Source organism: Momordica charantia (assembly GCF_013281855.1).
Source record: "Momordica charantia cultivar OHB3-1 chromosome 10 unlocalized genomic scaffold, Mcharantia_2.0 BLBB01000010.1, whole genome shotgun sequence".
Taxonomy (NCBI): Eukaryota; Viridiplantae; Streptophyta; class Magnoliopsida; order Cucurbitales; family Cucurbitaceae; genus Momordica; species Momordica charantia.
In genome coordinates, this window is record NW_028275158.1 from 7,583,396 (window position 1) to 7,601,035 (window position 17,640).

Sequence of the window (17,640 nt, forward strand, 5' to 3'; positions counted from 1 at the left end):
TTATAAATATATCAAAAAAAAAGTTAACAAAATAACAACCAAATTTATTTTTTTCAAATATAGTAATTAACAACGACTCTACTTAAATAATATATATCTATAATATATTTGACTACTGATATATGTATGTAATATAAATCTGATATATTATTAATATGAGTGTCTGATATATTTGTAATATATATATGATGTACTACTAATATTAGTATATGTGATATAACTACCTATATGATTGTTTGCTATACTACTAATATGAATATCTGATATACTACTATTAATATAAGTGAAAATGTTTGTTATATTTAAAAATTTTGAAAACAATAAAAGATTTTTGTTATCCATTAAATTTCTCTAATATAATTGGCTAAATACTGACGCAATCAATCAAAGGGAAAACACAAGCCAATTATCAGGTAAACAAAAAAAAAATATATATATATATATATATATATATATATATATATATATATATATAATGTATCCAAAATGATAATGGTAAAAACCATTCATGATATTTGACCAAATGATATAAATCAAATTGAAATTTTAATATTATTGGAATCGAAACTTTTAGGGTCCCTTTGATAACGTTCCTGTTTCTTCATTTTTAATAAAGAAAAATGAATAGTATGGCCCAAACATCAATAAATTCAACTATGATCAACGAATTTTTTATTTATGTTTCGGAACAAAATTGGAAAGAGGAACGAGAAGAAACTTGTTTTGGTTGTTTCCAAAATTTCTATACAATTTTGGGAATGTTACAAAACAAATGAGAAATAAGATAAACATAGTTAGTTGCAAAATGCTTAAATTTCTTAAGAAATTAGAAACGAAAACATTACTAAATGGACTCTTAAACTCATATGGGCTAAATTGAAATTTTACCCGGTGTATAAGGATCTAATTGGATAATACAATTAAAAAAATGTAAATATGCAATATAATAATCAAATATTTTGCTATAATACCTCAACTTCCATATGTTATGTATTTTAGTACCTAATCTTTGCATGAAATAGAACTAGACTAAACATATAATTTAGTTTTTTTTTTTTTTAATTTGGTCCCTATTTTTTAAAAGACTTTAAATTTTATCTCTCGTATATTGGATTTTTTTATTAAGTCCACAGAATCACTAATTTAAAAATTGACGATATTTAAATTTGAGAAATATTAATTTTTATGGGATGCTAATGCACTGATGTTTTAATAGGTCAATTTTGAATAACAACAATCAATTGTGACTTGTGAGTCGACTAATACTACTTCTAAGCATATGGAATGATTAGATTTTTTATTTTACGGGAGATTTCATATCTATTTTATCAAAATTGTATTATAAAATATTTTCAACTTAACTAACTAGTACTTTCTAAAAAAAAAAAAAAAATAGTAATCAACGAGTGTAATTTGACATTACATCGTCATTTTATCTGGTAATTGTTTTTAAATATCAAGTTTATATTTGACATTACATCGCTAAGTTTATATTTATTGTTTAATAGAAATATTTATAAATTCGTGAACAAATATATTGGATATGTATTATATAATATATTTATTTACAAGGTTTTTTTAGTACAATGTATGGGTGGGAGATCAGACTCACAATCTCTTGATTGAAAATGTATGACAACAACCGCTCAATTATGCTCGCTTTGATTATTGACAAGGTACCAAATAAATTAATTATTTTAAGTCATTTTCAATATAGTATTTAATCTTCAAAATTCTCGATTATAATGTTAATGTATTGAAAATTATAAATTAAGTCCTAACCTTTTTCTAGGTCCAAATTGAAAAAGTTAATGTCTCATTAAATCATTATTATATCAGTTCTTCTATGTTCAAATTGAAAAAGCTAATGTCTCGTTAAATCATCATTATATGAACATATTTAGACACATAAGCATGAATTTCATTGACGTTTGGGTTTGATTTTGGACGAGTTAGAATATAAATTTTTGTTTACAACTTTTAACAATTTTTTTTACAAAATTACTTGATTAAAAGATTTTACTAGACTAAGGGTAAAATATGTTAAAAGATATCAAATTGAGAATGACTCATTAGAGAATATTGGACACGGTACATCAGACAACTAAAAAATGAAATCGTAGTACAGTATGACGAGTCAATAAAATAAAATCCAAATAATTAGTAGTGTTGTAATTTGAGACAATTTATAATATTTTAAAATGTTGAAATAATTTCTTGGTTCTTAAACTTTCCGTTTCATTTACTTGATCCAGTATAAAGGTTCGTTTTAGTCTCATACTTTCAATTTAGGATTATTTTAATCCATATTTTCAAAATTTTAAAACAAATTTACACATATCTATAGCATATATAAAGACACAATATAAATAAATTTTTACCCCCTATTTTGTCATATTAATTTAATGAATTTTAGCGACGATTTTTTCATTTAATTACAAATTTCTCTCCCTCCCCCAACTACCCCTTAATTTATCTCTCTTTTTTTTTTTTCTTATTCTCTTCTCAAATACTTTCTCTGCACCTTTATAAATTCTACTTTTTATCTCTCTTAAAAACTCTTTCTCTTAATCTTAATTTCATTATTTTTCGTACTATTCTCCATCCATCCAAATTTCTTACTCAAATTATCATTTATGTTTTTTTTATTATTTACATAATTAACTCGCTCGAATAAGCCTTTAATATATCTCACACTCCATATTCAATTTTTACCTTTCATTAAAATTATTTTAATGGTTTAAAAACTCAAATAAATTTATTGTCATACAATTGTCCCTATGTTTTATATTATTGTAAGTAGGGTGTGATAAATTTTTTAACTATTAATAATTGACGTGTTTTTTTTTTCTTTACTGTGACAAATAATTATCACATATTACGTTGGATAAAATCAACAAAAATGTAAAAAAGTCATGAAATTTAATAACATTTATTTTTTAAAAAACTAATAACGCCTCATACCTTATTTATTAAATTTCTCTAATTTACTTTGATTATCATCATTTTACATGAATAGATTATAACATTAAATTAATAACATCGACTTAACCAGGTCTGGAATTTTGGAATGTCTGAACTTATGCAATTTTCATTTCCATCTATATAATGGATATCGTTGAAGGGTCCTGCGTACTAAATTTATATTTTGATTTTACATTTTTAGGATATGTTCTTTTTTAAGCTTTGTTTCTTATAAGTTTAATGTCTCTCCTATCGGTTATAGATTTGAGTCTCTTTCTTATAATTCATAATGTAATGTTCATAGTATTACTCAAACATCACATATCAAGGTCTAAGAAAATAAAATTATGTAACCATAAAGAAAAGAAAATCAAAATCCTAGTAGGGGATAATGAAGGGAAAAAAAAACTATTTTGATTTAAAAAAAATCGAATAAAAAGAGTAAAATATTTATACCGTGGGCTAAGGCGGCCCAAATTGGGTTGAAAGTTGGGCCGAAGTCAGCTTTAAAGGGCTCCGCTCTCCGTCTCTGAAAATTTCAATTTCCAAATCCCAAACGGATTCAGAGAAGGCGGCTGCCTTATAAACAGATCTCTCGTCTCTGCTCCATTTGCAATCCTCGCGATTTTCCTTCCAGTTTTGACTCCTCTTGCCCCGGCAGGTTCTCCTTCTAAATCTCCGCTCTCCGTTCATGTCAATTTCTCTCAATTTCTAGATCTGTATCTCTCAATTCGTATGTGCTAATTTAATTGCTTGCACATATCCGCGATTAGGGTTTCCTCAATTTTTCTCAAATGTTCGATCTGCGATCAATTTTGTTATAGGAATCGGTGGAAATCGGGGGTTGTTTATCTATCGCGTGTAGATCTGTTGAATTTTGGTTTTGTTTTTTTGTTTTTGTGTGTTGCAGCGTTGATAATTGATTTGGTTGAACGAAGATGGGAGGTGGATTTAGAGTCCTTCATCTGGTCAGACCGTTCCTTTCGTTTCTCCCCGAGGTGCAGAGTGCCGATCGGAAAATTCCATTCAGAGAGAAGGTCATTTATACTGTTATCGCGCTCTTCATCTTCTTGGTATGCAGCCAGCTTCCTCTGTATGGGATTCACTCCACCACGGGCGCAGATCCGTTTTACTGGATGCGTGTGATTCTCGCTTCCAATCGTGGTACCGTCATGGAGCTTGGGATCACCCCGATCGTCACATCTGGTATGGTGATGCAACTCCTGGTTGGCTCCAAGATTATTGAAGTCGACAACAATGTGCGGGAGGACCGTGCTTTATTGTAAGTGCATGTTTATATATATTTCTGCCGTTTATTTAGATGTTCAATTTACCATGATTGGTGCTAATTATGTCCGTTGATGGATAACTTATTCAATATGGTTGAAAAGGACTTACCACACTAGTTTTCCGTTATTGTTAAAGAAACTTGGTTGCTTGCATTTTCCAAATCTGTTTTTGTTTAAGTTTTTAAAACCACAATTGAATGCTTGGTTTGAAGAGAAATTTGTTTACCAAGCCTTCGTTTGCAGTTGAGGTTGGGATGCATGCTATATTTTATTTTCTGTAAGTTTCATGTATTGGTGAATAATGACAAGATGAAGCATGGTTAAGTTCTTTGGTTTTCTATTGTTTTCCTAATGTTTGTAGGATTTCATTTTTCCTAATGTTGTTGTTCTAGCTGATTGTGAATGCATTGATCTTGTGCAGTATATCTTTTCTAGTTGAGGTTTGAGGAACCAGGCTGCTAATATGATTTCTTGTATGAATCTACATTCACCTTTGCATTGTAATATAACATATTTCTATTATTATCTTCTTCAAGAAATGGTGCACAGAAATTGTTGGGCATCCTGATAGCTGTCGGTGAGGCAGTTGCTTATGTTCTCTCGGGAATGTATGGTAGCGTTAGTCAACTTGGTGTTGGAAATGCTATTCTTATAATTGTTCAACTCTGCTTTGCTGGTATTGTTGTCATATGCTTGGATGAGCTTCTTCAGAAAGGATATGGTTTAGGATCTGGAATTTCCCTCTTCATAGCAACCAATATGTGGTAAGTTTACTTACCTTACCTTTCTTGTGTGGAAAATTTTTATTTTTTGACTGGAACTTGTGAACATTGTCCTTTAGTGTCCTTTTCTTTCTCTGTTCACATTGTCATTGAGGGACTGTTAATATTGTCTGCATTTTCCAGTGAAAACATTATCTGGAAGGCATTTAGTCCGACCACCATTAACAGTGGAAGAGGAGCTGAATTTGAAGGAGCTGTCATTGCATTATTCCATCTTCTGATTACCCGAACAGACAAGGTTCGGGCATTGCGGGAAGCATTCTATCGGCAGAATCTTCCAAACGTGACGAATCTGCTTGCTACAGTCTTGATCTTCTTGATTGTGGTATACTTCCAAGGGTTCCGTGTGGTGCTGCCTGTGAGGTCAAAGAATTCCCGTGGACAACAGGGTTCTTATCCAATTAAGCTTTTCTACACCTCCAACATGCCAATTATCCTACACTCTGCCCTTGTATCTAACCTTTACTTCATCTCTCAGGTGAATTGACTTATCTTCTTTTATGCACGACTGAGATATACTTGTGTCAATACCTCCTAACCCATTGCATGCAATTGTATTTGTAGTTGCTGTACAGGAAGTACAGTGGGAACTTTTTGGTGAACCTTTTGGGCATATGGAAGGAGTCTGAGTACTCAAATGGTCAATCCATCCCTGTTGGCGGCCTTGCTTATTACATTACCCCACCATCAAGGTAATATTTTTAGCCAAAAAAACAGAAGAAACGAATTTAATCTTTGGTGCCTGTGTGTTCTTTTTAGTAATAGATTGTGTTTCTTCTTGCAGCTTGGCTGATATGGCGGCCAATCCTTTCCATGCTCTGTTCTACCTTGTTTTCATGTTATCAGCATGTGCACTCTTCTCAAAAACTTGGATTGAAGTTTCTGGATCCTCTGCCAGAGACGTAGCCAAGCAGCTGAAGGTATGATCCACTCAATCCTGTGTGCTTTCTTTTAGAACAAAATAAACTTGAAAAGAAAAGTCTGCCTGTAATTTAACAATTGAAGAAGTTTTTTCTCCCAAAGAGTGATTCTTGGATTTCCAACGCTCTGTTTTGATTTGCAGGAACAACAAATGGTTATGCCTGGGCACCGTGAATCTAACCTACAGAAGGAGTTGAACCGTTACATACCCACAGCTGCAGCATTCGGAGGAATGTGCATTGGTGCGCTGACCGTGTTGGCTGATTTCATGGGAGCAATCGGGTCCGGGACTGGAATTCTACTTGCAGTCACAATTATTTATCAGTACTTCGAGACCTTTGAGAAGGAGAAAGTCAGTGAACTGGGTCTGTTCGGTTTCTAAACTCGCTTCGAGTTAGCGAGTTTAATTTATACTTTGGTGGTGCCAAAGAGCTCCCTGTCAATTTTGGTGCCTAGGGATTTTCACGAGTTTTATGTTAACACATCTTAAGATCTAAAGTCCACGAACCAGGTTTAACTCTAGCTTTCTTTCAACTGTTAAGGGCAAGATAATATCATCATCATCTTGAGACTTTGTATCTCCCAGCTCTTTCTTTTGTGCTTCTACTTCCATGTTCGTTTTCACGACAACAACACCGTAGATTACCGTAGATTTAAAAGATAAACGAAGAAGTCGAGTTTATATGGTAGCTAAGGAGTTGTACAAAGGCCTAATAGCTGAAACTTTGTTCGTCGGTCAAGCTTCCATGTTTGTAGCCTTCAAAGTTTGTGTTTTTCAATTTGTAACCTTGGATTTGTTTTTCACCATTTATATGGTTTTAAGTTCAAATTGAATTTATTTGACCTTTTTTTTGGGTTCCATTCTTGAGTTTCTTCATTCCTATTTCCCTTTCAGCTTTCTGGTTTGATTCTCGCTCTGTCTTGCATTCCAATTGTGAGAACAGATACTATCAAACACCCCACTTTCTACGTCTCCCTAGCCCGTGCCTTGGATTTCCTAAACCAATAAGTCAAATATAAAGTATCATTATTTATTGCATAAATATATTTAACGATAATAACTCTGTTCTGTTTTGAATGGAAGGCAGGAGTCAAATTGTGATACTAAGTCTAAATTATAAAAAAAGAAAAGCTAAAATCATGTCCAAATAATCATACTGATCTATAATTTAATATTTTATACCTATTTTTAGACACATTGCAAAAAGTGTCTTTGAAAAGGTTCAAAACACTCTCAACACGGTTTCAAGGCGAGTTAAAAAAGTTATTTTAGTTAATTAAAAAAGTTGATTAAAAATGTTTGTTCCCGAATAAGGGCAATATGTTCTCATAAAAGGTTGCTCCAATCCGACCTAACTTTGCAAATTTTTAGGGTGGTTTTTTTAATTGTTATGCATTCAAAGAGTATTTATTTTTAAATTCTAAAAATATTTAAATATAAGTAATTATATATATATATATATTTTAAATACTATTCACAGTCATCATTACTAAAATGAATTTATTAAATAGCATATATCTAACATATATTTTGAAAAACGTTGCAACTCAACTTTTCAATTTTTTTTCTTTAATCATAGCATAAATTTTACCTTTACTACGGTACTTTATTTACATTGTTATGTTACTCCTCTAAAATTCAAAACTTCTCACTAAATTTAAAAAACACATATTTATATCATATTATTTATGTAAATATCTCTCTTTTTTTATTTATTTAAATAAGTGCCGGTGTAATTTTAAAATCTTAAAAATATATTTGGGGTGTGATAAAATAAGATGCAAAGTTTCAAAATTACTATTCGCTGTCAAAATTGTTCAAACCTATTAGCTCGAGTCAACCTCTACGTTGGAAAATCTAAGACCATGAATAGTAATTTTTTTTTTAAAATATAATTATTTGTTTCGATTCACTTCTTTCTATTATGTGAAAGTCTAATGATTTGAATGAAATTTTGAATTCTTTTAAGGAATTTAAAACTTTGATTATTAGGTATTTTGTTGATGGGAGAGATATTTAACATCACCAAAAAAACAAATCCCTACAAGATCTAAATCTAAAGCTTTTTTTTTTTTTTAAACCAAACAACAATTACTAAGATTACTGAAATGACCAAATTTTATTAATAATTGTGTGTTCAATCAAATTCATGCATGCCAAATCACCTTGACACTCCATGATTAAGACTTCTCACCTAAACCCAATGTTTTGTTTTGTATGTATATATTTTTTAATTCAAAAGAAAACCCAATTAAACTAACTAACTTGTTTTTCTTTATTTAATTATTGGGAGGGTAAAATAAGATGTTTTTGTTTTGTGTAATTCAAAAGGCTAACATAAATACCAATCAAATTTTTTTACTCATATTACTTAGTTGAGACATTATTTTAGTCTTTTTATTATTCGTCGAGCTATATTTGAATTGGCCAAAATTCTTATATGGTAGCTTTGCTAAGTGACAATTATATTTATCCACAATAGGTTTGAATCTCTAACCTCGTGGAGGCTACTGTATATATTAATCATATAAACTTAAAAGATTTTACTGTAATATTATGAAGATACAAGGACTGAATTAGTATGTAAAATAAAATAGATTAAAAATTACTTTTGGTCTATGTACTTTTAAGTGACAATTTAGTCTCTAGACTTTAGTTTGTAACGATTTAGTCACTCTGCTTTCAAGTTGGTAATAATTTAGTTTCTGTAATTTCAAATAGATAACAATTTAATCACTAAATTTTAATATGTAGTAATTTACTTTTTATAGTTTAAAATTGTAATAATTTAGTTTCTACTCTAAAAAATATAATCAAAATTAAGTGTCAATTTTTATCAGTCTTTACATTACCATTATTGGTTCTAGATAATAAAGATTGATTATACAATTTCAACCAATTCCATTAGTTGAAAGTGAAATATATATTTCTATAAATACAGATATATAAAGTCTTTTATGAAAAGAGGAAAAGAAAAAAGTAATCTGAAAAGGGGAAAGAAATCCCCCTTCTGATTGTGGTATTAATTATACAAATTTAATTGACAAAGAGCATATTTCTCTTTAAAGCTATAACAGGCCTAATTCATAATAAACTTAAAAGAAACTACTATAAATACAAATATTAATTATTTCTTGTTTTATAACATATATTTCCAAATACCATATCTCATTTTTATATGTTTGATTAAATTATAATTATATCGAATGGTTATTGATTCTCAAATTATAACTTTATTCAAAGTAAACTAATAAATTATGGTCAATACGAGCATAACTCGACGATAATTGGTATATATCTCTGATTAAGAGATTATGAGTTGAAATCTTCCAATCTCGTCTTGTAAACTTTTTTTAAAGTAAGGTTTATGGACGAATGTTTTAAATTTATTTTATAATTAATTTTAAAATGTTCAAAAATCTGTTTTATTTTTTTACCATGACTCTAAAATGGTTTTAAAAAATGAGAAAAAAAAATATTTTAAAAAGAATTAAAACAAAATCGTTGTCGCGGTGTCTTAATAACGAAGTTTGATAAATCAAAGGAAAATCCAAACCTAATAAATAAGTTGTTCCCGCATCTTTGCTAAGTCATAAATCATTATTATTTGTATTTATATTCACGTCTTTTTATGATACATTCCAATTAATTGGTTTTTTTTTTTTTAAATATACATCATCAGATAAATTACTAATATATATTTTTTTCTTTTTAAACAAATTACAAATGTCCATGTCTTAATTGTTTATCTTTTTAAATATTACATTTGAAATATGAGACTAGATTCTATTCTAGGACTATTAGAAAAGTAGAGATATTTTAAACTTGCGTAAGTAAAACAGTTTAGAATTGGGAGATTCAAACTCAAGAACCACGTTTGGTAATAAGTATTTTATTTACTGAATTATGCTCAGATTGACTAGTTCTTAAATTATTTCTTTTAATCTTAATGGTGGTTTGTAGGAGGACAAACTATCGATACCTTAGATGATAGTAATCCCATATGATGGTTACCTACTTTAGGAATTAATAATTCCTATACATTTTCCAGCACCAAATGTTGTTCAGACGTGCCTCGTGAGATTAGTCGAGGTGTATGTAAATTGGCCCGAACACCCACATATATCAAAAAAATAAAAATAAGTAAGTACCTTATATATGATCAATACCGTATTGTATTGTGAAGCTATATATTCAAGTGTGCAATATTATAGTTTGATTTACTATTTTATTTTAGTAAGATTCATTCTACATTAATGTCGAACTTTACCATTTATGAAAATATCTAGCATATTTTATTCGTATTTATTGAAATAAATTTTTCGTCACATGTTGACATTTCTATTTATCTATTAAATTCAACATCAACATGAAGTGTGAATCTAACATTTCTATAATATTGCAAAAAAATTATCAACTAATATTAAAAATTTTTAATTTACTTAAAAATATGAAATGTTTATCAATTGATTTAAATGTTTGCTATAGATTTTTTACTTCTATTCCAAAAATATCCATCCACACCGATTTCTATCGAAATTTCCATAAATTTAAGTTAATAGACTATGTTTTATTAGAATGAAACACGTGTTTGACATATCAGCCACTCATACCAAATACTCCCGTGCTAATGCCTACACTGGAACTTTTTCTCCCCAGCTCATGTGGGCCACACTGCCAAAAGTCTGATTCAGCCCAAAGAAGGTCTGGTCTTTTCACATCACGTATGAAATTCCCGGAATACCCATACTCACAGCCGACTGTAACGCGGACTTCTCCCAAAACGGCTACGTAATTTGAACAAAAGTATAGGGCTAAATTGGTCTAAATAAGCTACGTTGCGTTTTTTTTGGAGTTTCCTTCACTCCAAGGACTTTCCTGGAAAGACACGTCCTAAATCTGTCTTTTTCTGTCTTTTCCACCTTCTATATATATATATATATATCTTATTTATTTTTTTGGGTTACCAATTAAATTAATTTTGCTATTTAAAATGACAAATTTTTTTAAAATAATTTTTTTGTGCCGCTTTTTAAAAATTAAAACACAGAGCCTGACTTAATAGATAAGTCGTGAGTTTAAATCTTTTCCCTCATATATTGTACCGGAAAAAGAAAGAAAAAAGACTATACATTTTAATAAGGAGATATCTCTTACTTCTATCGTTAAAATATTTTACAGCAAAGAGATGAACAAATAAAAGGGGAGATAGAAAATAGATTTAAAAATTATAATAATAGATGTTTATTAAATTTGTAGGAAAATATGATAAACACCTAAATATTATTCTTCTATTCTAAATATTATTCTTTGTTTTTAGGATCACATTCACTAATTTTTTTTAACGACTAAACTTGTTTGACTTTAAGCAATTATGAGCAAGTGACCTTTTAAGTATTTTCACAAAAGTGTTTTTTTAGTATAATTTGTAGGGGTGTGGAATCGAACTCACAATCTCTTGGTTTGAGATATATGTCAATTACCACCGAACTATGCTCGTTTTGACCCACAAAAGTGTTTATGTTTCTAGGTAGAGAGAGAATTCTTGGAATGAAAGCATATAATCAAGATATTACATTATACTCTATGCATAAAAGTATGGTATAATAGTATTATTATTAATTTTTATTTTTAGTACGATTTGCTAAGCTAAGTACAACTCAAATTAAAATATATATCTTTAAATAAAAGGTTGGAGATTCGAATTGTCATGCGATCATAGGAATGACTTGAATGTTGATACTATAAATTGCCAACAAGTTATGGTGCACTTTATTTATGTATATATATAGTTTTCAAACTTTACTTTTCTTTTATAAAAACTTAATTATAGAGACCATTGTAACTAAAAAAAATTGAAAACAAAAAATACAATGGTTATCCAGTGACACCTCAATTATCGAATTTTAAAAGAAATAACTATTTTTGTTGGTCTTATTATTTTCCCACTTAATATTTTGCACACTCAAATATGATGCATGCATATGAGAACCAAAATAATTGTGTGTTAAACTTTAGATACCAAAATAAATAGTTTAGCTTTACGTACTATTTTAACGTCTATTTTGATCATTGTATTTTAAATTTAATTTTTTTTTTCATTTCAATCCTTATACTTTCAATACGTCCATTTTGGTCACTCTGTTTTTAAAAAGGTTGCCACTTTAGCCCCCATTGACAGATTTTGTATACACAACAAAGATATTTACAATTTATGAGTTATATTCCAAAAGAAGTTGCGAGTAAAGTAGCGTCCTGAGTCGTGCTAAAAATATAATATAAAGAAATAAGATGAAAAATGGAAATAAATTGACTAAAATAATCACTTCTTAAAAGTTAAGTGACCAAATACAAAACTAAAATGAATCAGTCGAAAGTACATGGACCAAAATATCATTTAACGAAAGTTACCAACTTGAACATTAAGACATATACCTCAACCAAAATGAGTTCGAGTCTTTTTTTTTTCTTTTAGTATAACACGTGGGAGTGGATGATCGAACTCGCAACCTTTTAATTGGAGATATATGTTAATTACTATTGAACTATGCTCGTTTTGACAATGAGTTCGAGTCCTACTCCCATGCGTTATAAAAAATAATAATAATAATAACAATAAACAAAAAGTTTGAGAAATGAAAATGAAATAAATGTGACCATAATCATATTGAACCAATTAATTTTGTTTTTTTGTTTTTTGTTTTCTGTAGATGATTTTCGAAACAAATTTATTTAATAGATCTCCATTAACTTTAGCGTCGACCGTGTCCTCCTTGGACTTTTCACCTCCGTCCCTTCTTCTTCTTCTTCTTCTTCTTCTTCTTCTTCTTCTTCTCTGTCTTTGTCTTTGGCGTAGCGACGTGTCGGATTCAACCGCGCCAGAAAAGCCAAACTCCGGCCCCGACACATCGAAACACACAGAAGATTTATTCAATCTCAATCTCCAAACTCCAAATCCAATCGATTTTCTCCTCCGACGACATTGCATTCCAACAGGTTTTGCTTCTCCCTTTTCCTTTTTCGACTTCTTCTAGGGTTCTTCTTTTTTGTTTTCTTTGTTCTTCTCTGGTTTCGTAATCTCCGAAGCCGTAGGTTTGTTCGTTCGTTTGTTTGTTTGGATGATCATATGAAATTTTAATTTCGAAAGAAAATAATTAAAACTGTTTCTTCGAGGATTATTTGCTTTGCTTTGCTCTGCTCTGTTGAACAGAGCCTTGTTTTTCTTCGTTCTTCTTCTTCTTCTTCGTTTTTTTTTTTTTTTGCACCGGGACACGGCGTCGTTTGGGGGAGGAGAAATTGAGGCGAGATCGGCGGGAATTTCTCGTGAGATTTTAGTGAGAGGTACGTTGAATATTAAACACTTTTATTTTCCAAGAAAAAAAAATCCACACGGTTTTCGAATTGGAACCGACGTCGGGGGCTCTGTTAGGGTGTGTGCTGGCGCATGGTATTTTTCGTGGTCCGCTTTTTAAGATTTTACATTGCTTTTTAAAAAATTTTAAAAATATATATATGTAAATTTATTTCTTTTGGACTTTGGTTATGGAATTTGATAAAATTTCTGGAAAAATTACATGGTTTTTGATTTCTTTTATTTATGGCTAAACGATTTGCTAACCTTTTTTTTTTGCCCAATTTTTGTCTTGCCAAAAAAAAGGACCTTTCTTTTTTTGTTAACAAAAATTAGCTTTTTTTTTTGTTATTTTCTGTTTATTGAAGTTAGTTTCTATACCGGGGTTCTTTTTTGTTGTGGGGTTTTCTTTGAGAAAAAGTAAATAAATCATTGCCTGTTTTAACTATATTTCATTTGTACTGATGAAAGTTTGATTTTTCTTAGAAAGTTGTGTAATAGTTTCTTTGTTTTATATGTATTTTCTGTTAAAAAAAAAACATGTTTGAAAAGGAAACCAAGTTTTGTTTTTCTTTTCTTCCGAAATTTGATTGACAAATCAAAAGTGTTCTTAAAAATGTTTGTGGTCATAAACATTGATAATATAGTAATAAATAAAAGGAATTATTATGGACCTGAAAATTAAAATGCCCTTTTTGTTTAAGAAATAATTATTTAAAATACATCTGAAAGTTATTTAGTATTTTCTCTTAAAAGAGGGCTAAAAATGACATAATAGTTGTCTTCGTTTTTAAATTTATTTTAGTATATTAAACTATTTTTTTTTTTGGATAAAATTAAACTAAAGTTACTATACACTTGGAAACAAACTTTATTTTAGAAAAATGATTCTGTTTCTGACAATTTGTTAAATTATGGGCCTACCTAACAAAATACGAGTTTTTTATTTTTCCCGATTCAAACAAAATGGGAGTTTGGTTTCTAAATAATGAAAAAAAAAACCCTAAAAAACACTACAAAAGATTCCTTTTATATATATATTTTTATTGGGGATTATTTAAATTCCAAACAACTTGCAAGCAACAACACCTGAAACCCAATTTTCAAACAGAGACCCATCATGAGATTAGGGCCCAATTTAGTATTTCTGAAAAAAAAAAAACAAAATTCCTTAGGTTCATTTTGATCATTTTATTTTGGTTTTTTTAATTTCAACTTGATTTGATTTATAACTTTGGTTTATTTTAATTTTTATACTTTCAAGATGTTGGTAATCTTAAAAAGGGTTATTTTGGAACTTTCATTTTTCTGTCATTATTTTATCATGATTTTGTTCTCACTAAATTTTTTTTATAATGCAGCTATAAATTTCTCATTAAATTTTTTTGCAATAAACATGTATTAAAGGTTTCACGGCCTATAACATACGACGGAAACATAAATTTTGAGGGTATGAGAACTAAAATAAACAAAAAAAAAATAATAGTACATAGATCAAACGTTTTGAAAGTAAACTCATTAAGACAATATATAAACTGAATATTATTTCTTCCCTTAGGTTTTTAATATCTTTAAAAATCACAAATCTTCATAGTTGGAGTTTCATGTATGCTTGTTAATTTAGAAATTTTGAACATTTTCCTTCATCATCATCTCCTTTCTCTCTTATATGTTATGCTCTATTATTACTTTTTGACACTAAAGAGAGAGAGAGAAAAAGAGAGGGAGAGAGATTTAAAGGTTAAAGACAAATGGGAAAAAAGAGCTCCCCTCCTCCATCAATGGTAGTCTTGGTCTAAGTGCAAAAGCATATCACTTTTTCTCTCATTTCTTCAACATCCTTCATCATTCTTCCATCTTCCCTTCCCCCCTTTCGGTTTTACTCGAAGAGATTTCGAATTTTTGCCCGTTTGATCGTTGGATCGTCTCTCTTTTGCAGATGGATTCTGTAAAACCATTGGCTACATCGTCCAAAAAGAGCAAACTAGCTCGAACTTTTGCGAAAGTTCTTCACATTCGAATGCTTACCGGAGTCTCCTCGGTCGATGGAATTCGGAAAGCTAACCGGACCGTGGTGGTTAAGACCGCGGATAGCCAATCCACGGACTCGTTTGATTGTAGTGATGAAGATCAGCAAGAAAGAGCTGCAATGGAGGCTCTCCTTGCAAAACTGTTTGCCAACATTACAGCTCTTAAGGCTGCTTATGCCCAATTGCAATATGCCCAATCTCCATTTGATGTCGACGGGATTCAGGCTGCCGATCGAACGATCGTGTCGGAGTTGAAGAGCTTGTCGGAGCTGAAACGATGTTTTGTCAAGAAACAGTTGGATGATCCTCTACCCGAAACTGCGATGCTGTTGGCAGAACTTACAGAGCAAAAGAGTGTTGTGAAAATGTATGAAATTTCAGTTAAGAAGCTGAACTCTCAGGTGAGACTTAAGGACTCTGAGATCATATTTCTCAAGGAGAAGTTGGAGGAAAGCAAGAGTAATAATAAGCTTCTAGAGAAGAGAATGAATCAAAGCGGACCGCTGTCTGTGCTCGAAAACCTTGAGCTTTCTACTGTAAACTCGAATCACTTTGTACGAGTTCTTCGGCATACAGTTAAAACCGTTAGAAGTTTCGTCCAGCTGATGATTGATGAGATGAAGTCTGCTGGTTGGGATATCAGAGAAGCTGCATCTGCAATCGAACCAGACGTAGTTTTCTTAAAAGAAGATCACAAATGTTTCGCTTTCGAGGCATTTGTATGCCGAGTAATGTTCGAGAACTTCCATTTCCCCAACTTCGCTCTTTCGAGCGAGTCTCAGTCTCTCCCCAACAAGAAGCAACAGCAACAACAGCAACAGCAGCAGAAGAAGGTGTACTTGAGGAGGTTCACCGAAGCGAAATCATTAAAATCGAAAGAACTCCTCCTGTTCTTGGGGCAGAAACCGAACTCGACGTTCGCCAAGTTCTGCCGTGCGAAGTATCTGCAGCTGATCCACCCGAAAATGGAGTCGTCGTTGTTCGGGAACCTGAGGCAAAGAAGCGCAGTGAGTTCAGGTAAAATCCCAGACACTGCATTCTTTGGTACATTTGGAGAAATGGCTAGATGGGTGTGGCTCCTCCATTGCTTAGCCTTCTTGTTCGACCCCGAGGCGTTGATCTTTCAAGTAAACAAGGGATGTCGATTCGCCGAGGTCTACATGAAAACCGTAACCGAAGAAGTGTTCTTCCTTTCGACACAACCCGACCTTCGAGTCGCATTCACCGTCGTACCCGGTTTCAACATTGGTAAAACTGTAATACAATCACAGGTTTATCTCTCTCAATCACAACATTCACATCACCAAATAAAGCAGCCTGTCCACACAAAACACAGGTAACAACTAACAAATCCCTCACTAATACAAATTACAAAAAAAGAAAGAATTCAGTTTGAAGAATTTCAAATCAAAGTGGTAGAAATCTGTTTGTGTGTTGGTTAGTTGGGAATAGAGATTCAAATTGGGATGCATTGTTCTGTTCTGAGTTTTGCTTTGTTTGGGAACAAGACAACCTTAAATGTTTTTGTTTTTTTGCTTTGTCAAAGAACAGGAACTGGACAGCTACAACTTTTTGTTTTTTACTTTTTTTCCTTCCTTCCCTCAGTTTTGTTAAAATATTAGGGATATTCAGAGGGATTGTCCAGCTGTATTTGCATCTTTACCAGACAATGCTTTTTCTTGGAACTTTGTATATATTTATATAATATAATGCATATTGGAATTTGTACATAGGACCCTAACATTTGTATTTGAATTTGCATTTCCTTGATCGATCTCTATAAATTAAACTTAGTTTAATTTGATTCTCTTATATAATTTAATCTTATAAATTTGCCCTTGAGTCGTCTTTTATCAGCTCGAAAACCTTCTCCTATTTCTTTTTATTGTCCTTTTTCATGTTAGTCAAATTGAAAAAAATTACATCTATATATAAATTTTGAGGTTGGCATAAACTATAAGAACCTAATTGAATCTTAGCCTAAAGAATTTTAAAACTTTAAAGATCAAATTAAAATGCCTAATTATTATTATTTTTGTTGTTTTAAATAACAACCTTAGTTCTCGCTATTATTCTACCATCTAATATCGACCCACCCTATATCTATCTCAGTTTACTCATGTGATCGTAATATCTATGACATTACATTAATACACATTGCAATCGGTCAAATAATTGACAACAAAATGATGAAAAAAACTAAAATTGAATTCAAATGTTAAAATATTCATTTTGAAAGTTCAAGAACTGAAAAATATAATAATTTTTTGAATTTTCGAAGCCAAAATGAAATTTAAACCTA

At 30.7% G+C, this 17,640-nt stretch overlaps 2 protein-coding genes across 3 annotated transcripts; both read left to right on the top strand.

Annotated features, from left to right (window-relative positions):
- Nucleotides 1–3,473: 3,473 nt before the first annotated feature.
- On the top strand, nucleotides 3,474–6,534 carry LOC111012838 (uncharacterized). The gene is made up of 7 exons (XM_022287112.2): nucleotides 3,474–3,625; nucleotides 3,875–4,246; nucleotides 4,790–5,017; nucleotides 5,159–5,513; nucleotides 5,600–5,727; nucleotides 5,820–5,955; nucleotides 6,099–6,534. The coding sequence occupies exons 2-7, from the start codon at nucleotides 3,903–3,905 to the stop codon at nucleotides 6,336–6,338; spliced, it is 1,431 nt and encodes a 476-aa protein (XP_022142804.1). The 5' UTR covers nucleotides 3,474–3,625; nucleotides 3,875–3,902; the 3' UTR covers nucleotides 6,339–6,534.
- A 6,283-nt stretch (nucleotides 6,535–12,817) lies between these two features.
- Nucleotides 12,818–17,068, top strand: LOC111012928 (protein GRAVITROPIC IN THE LIGHT 1). 2 transcript variants are annotated; one of them, XM_022287247.2, is made up of 2 exons: nucleotides 12,818–12,953; nucleotides 15,248–17,068. In XM_022287247.2, the coding sequence occupies exon 2, from the start codon at nucleotides 15,248–15,250 to the stop codon at nucleotides 16,676–16,678; it is 1,431 nt and encodes a 476-aa protein (XP_022142939.1). In that variant the 5' UTR covers nucleotides 12,818–12,953; the 3' UTR covers nucleotides 16,679–17,068. The 2 variants fall into 2 exon arrangements, with proteins under 2 accessions (XP_022142939.1, XP_087975351.1); XM_088119225.1 differs by lacking the exon at nucleotides 12,818–12,953 and adding an exon at nucleotides 12,965–13,298.
- The last annotated feature ends 572 nt before the right edge of the window (nucleotides 17,069–17,640 follow it).

Excerpts from the sequence above, each read along its gene's own strand:
- LOC111012838 (XM_022287112.2), top strand. The coding sequence starts at position 3,903 with ATGGGAGGTGGATTTAGAGTCCTTCATCTGGTCAGACCGTTCCTTTCG. Across the intron at positions 5,514-5,599 it reads ACCTTTACTTCATCTCTCAG|TTGCTGTACAGGAAGTACAG; the intron begins GTGAATTGACTT and ends TTGTATTTGTAG. Across the intron at positions 5,956-6,098 it reads ACGTAGCCAAGCAGCTGAAG|GAACAACAAATGGTTATGCC; the intron begins GTATGATCCACT and ends TTTGATTTGCAG.
- LOC111012928 (XM_022287247.2), top strand. The coding sequence starts at position 15,248 with ATGGATTCTGTAAAACCATTGGCTACATCGTCCAAAAAGAGCAAACTA.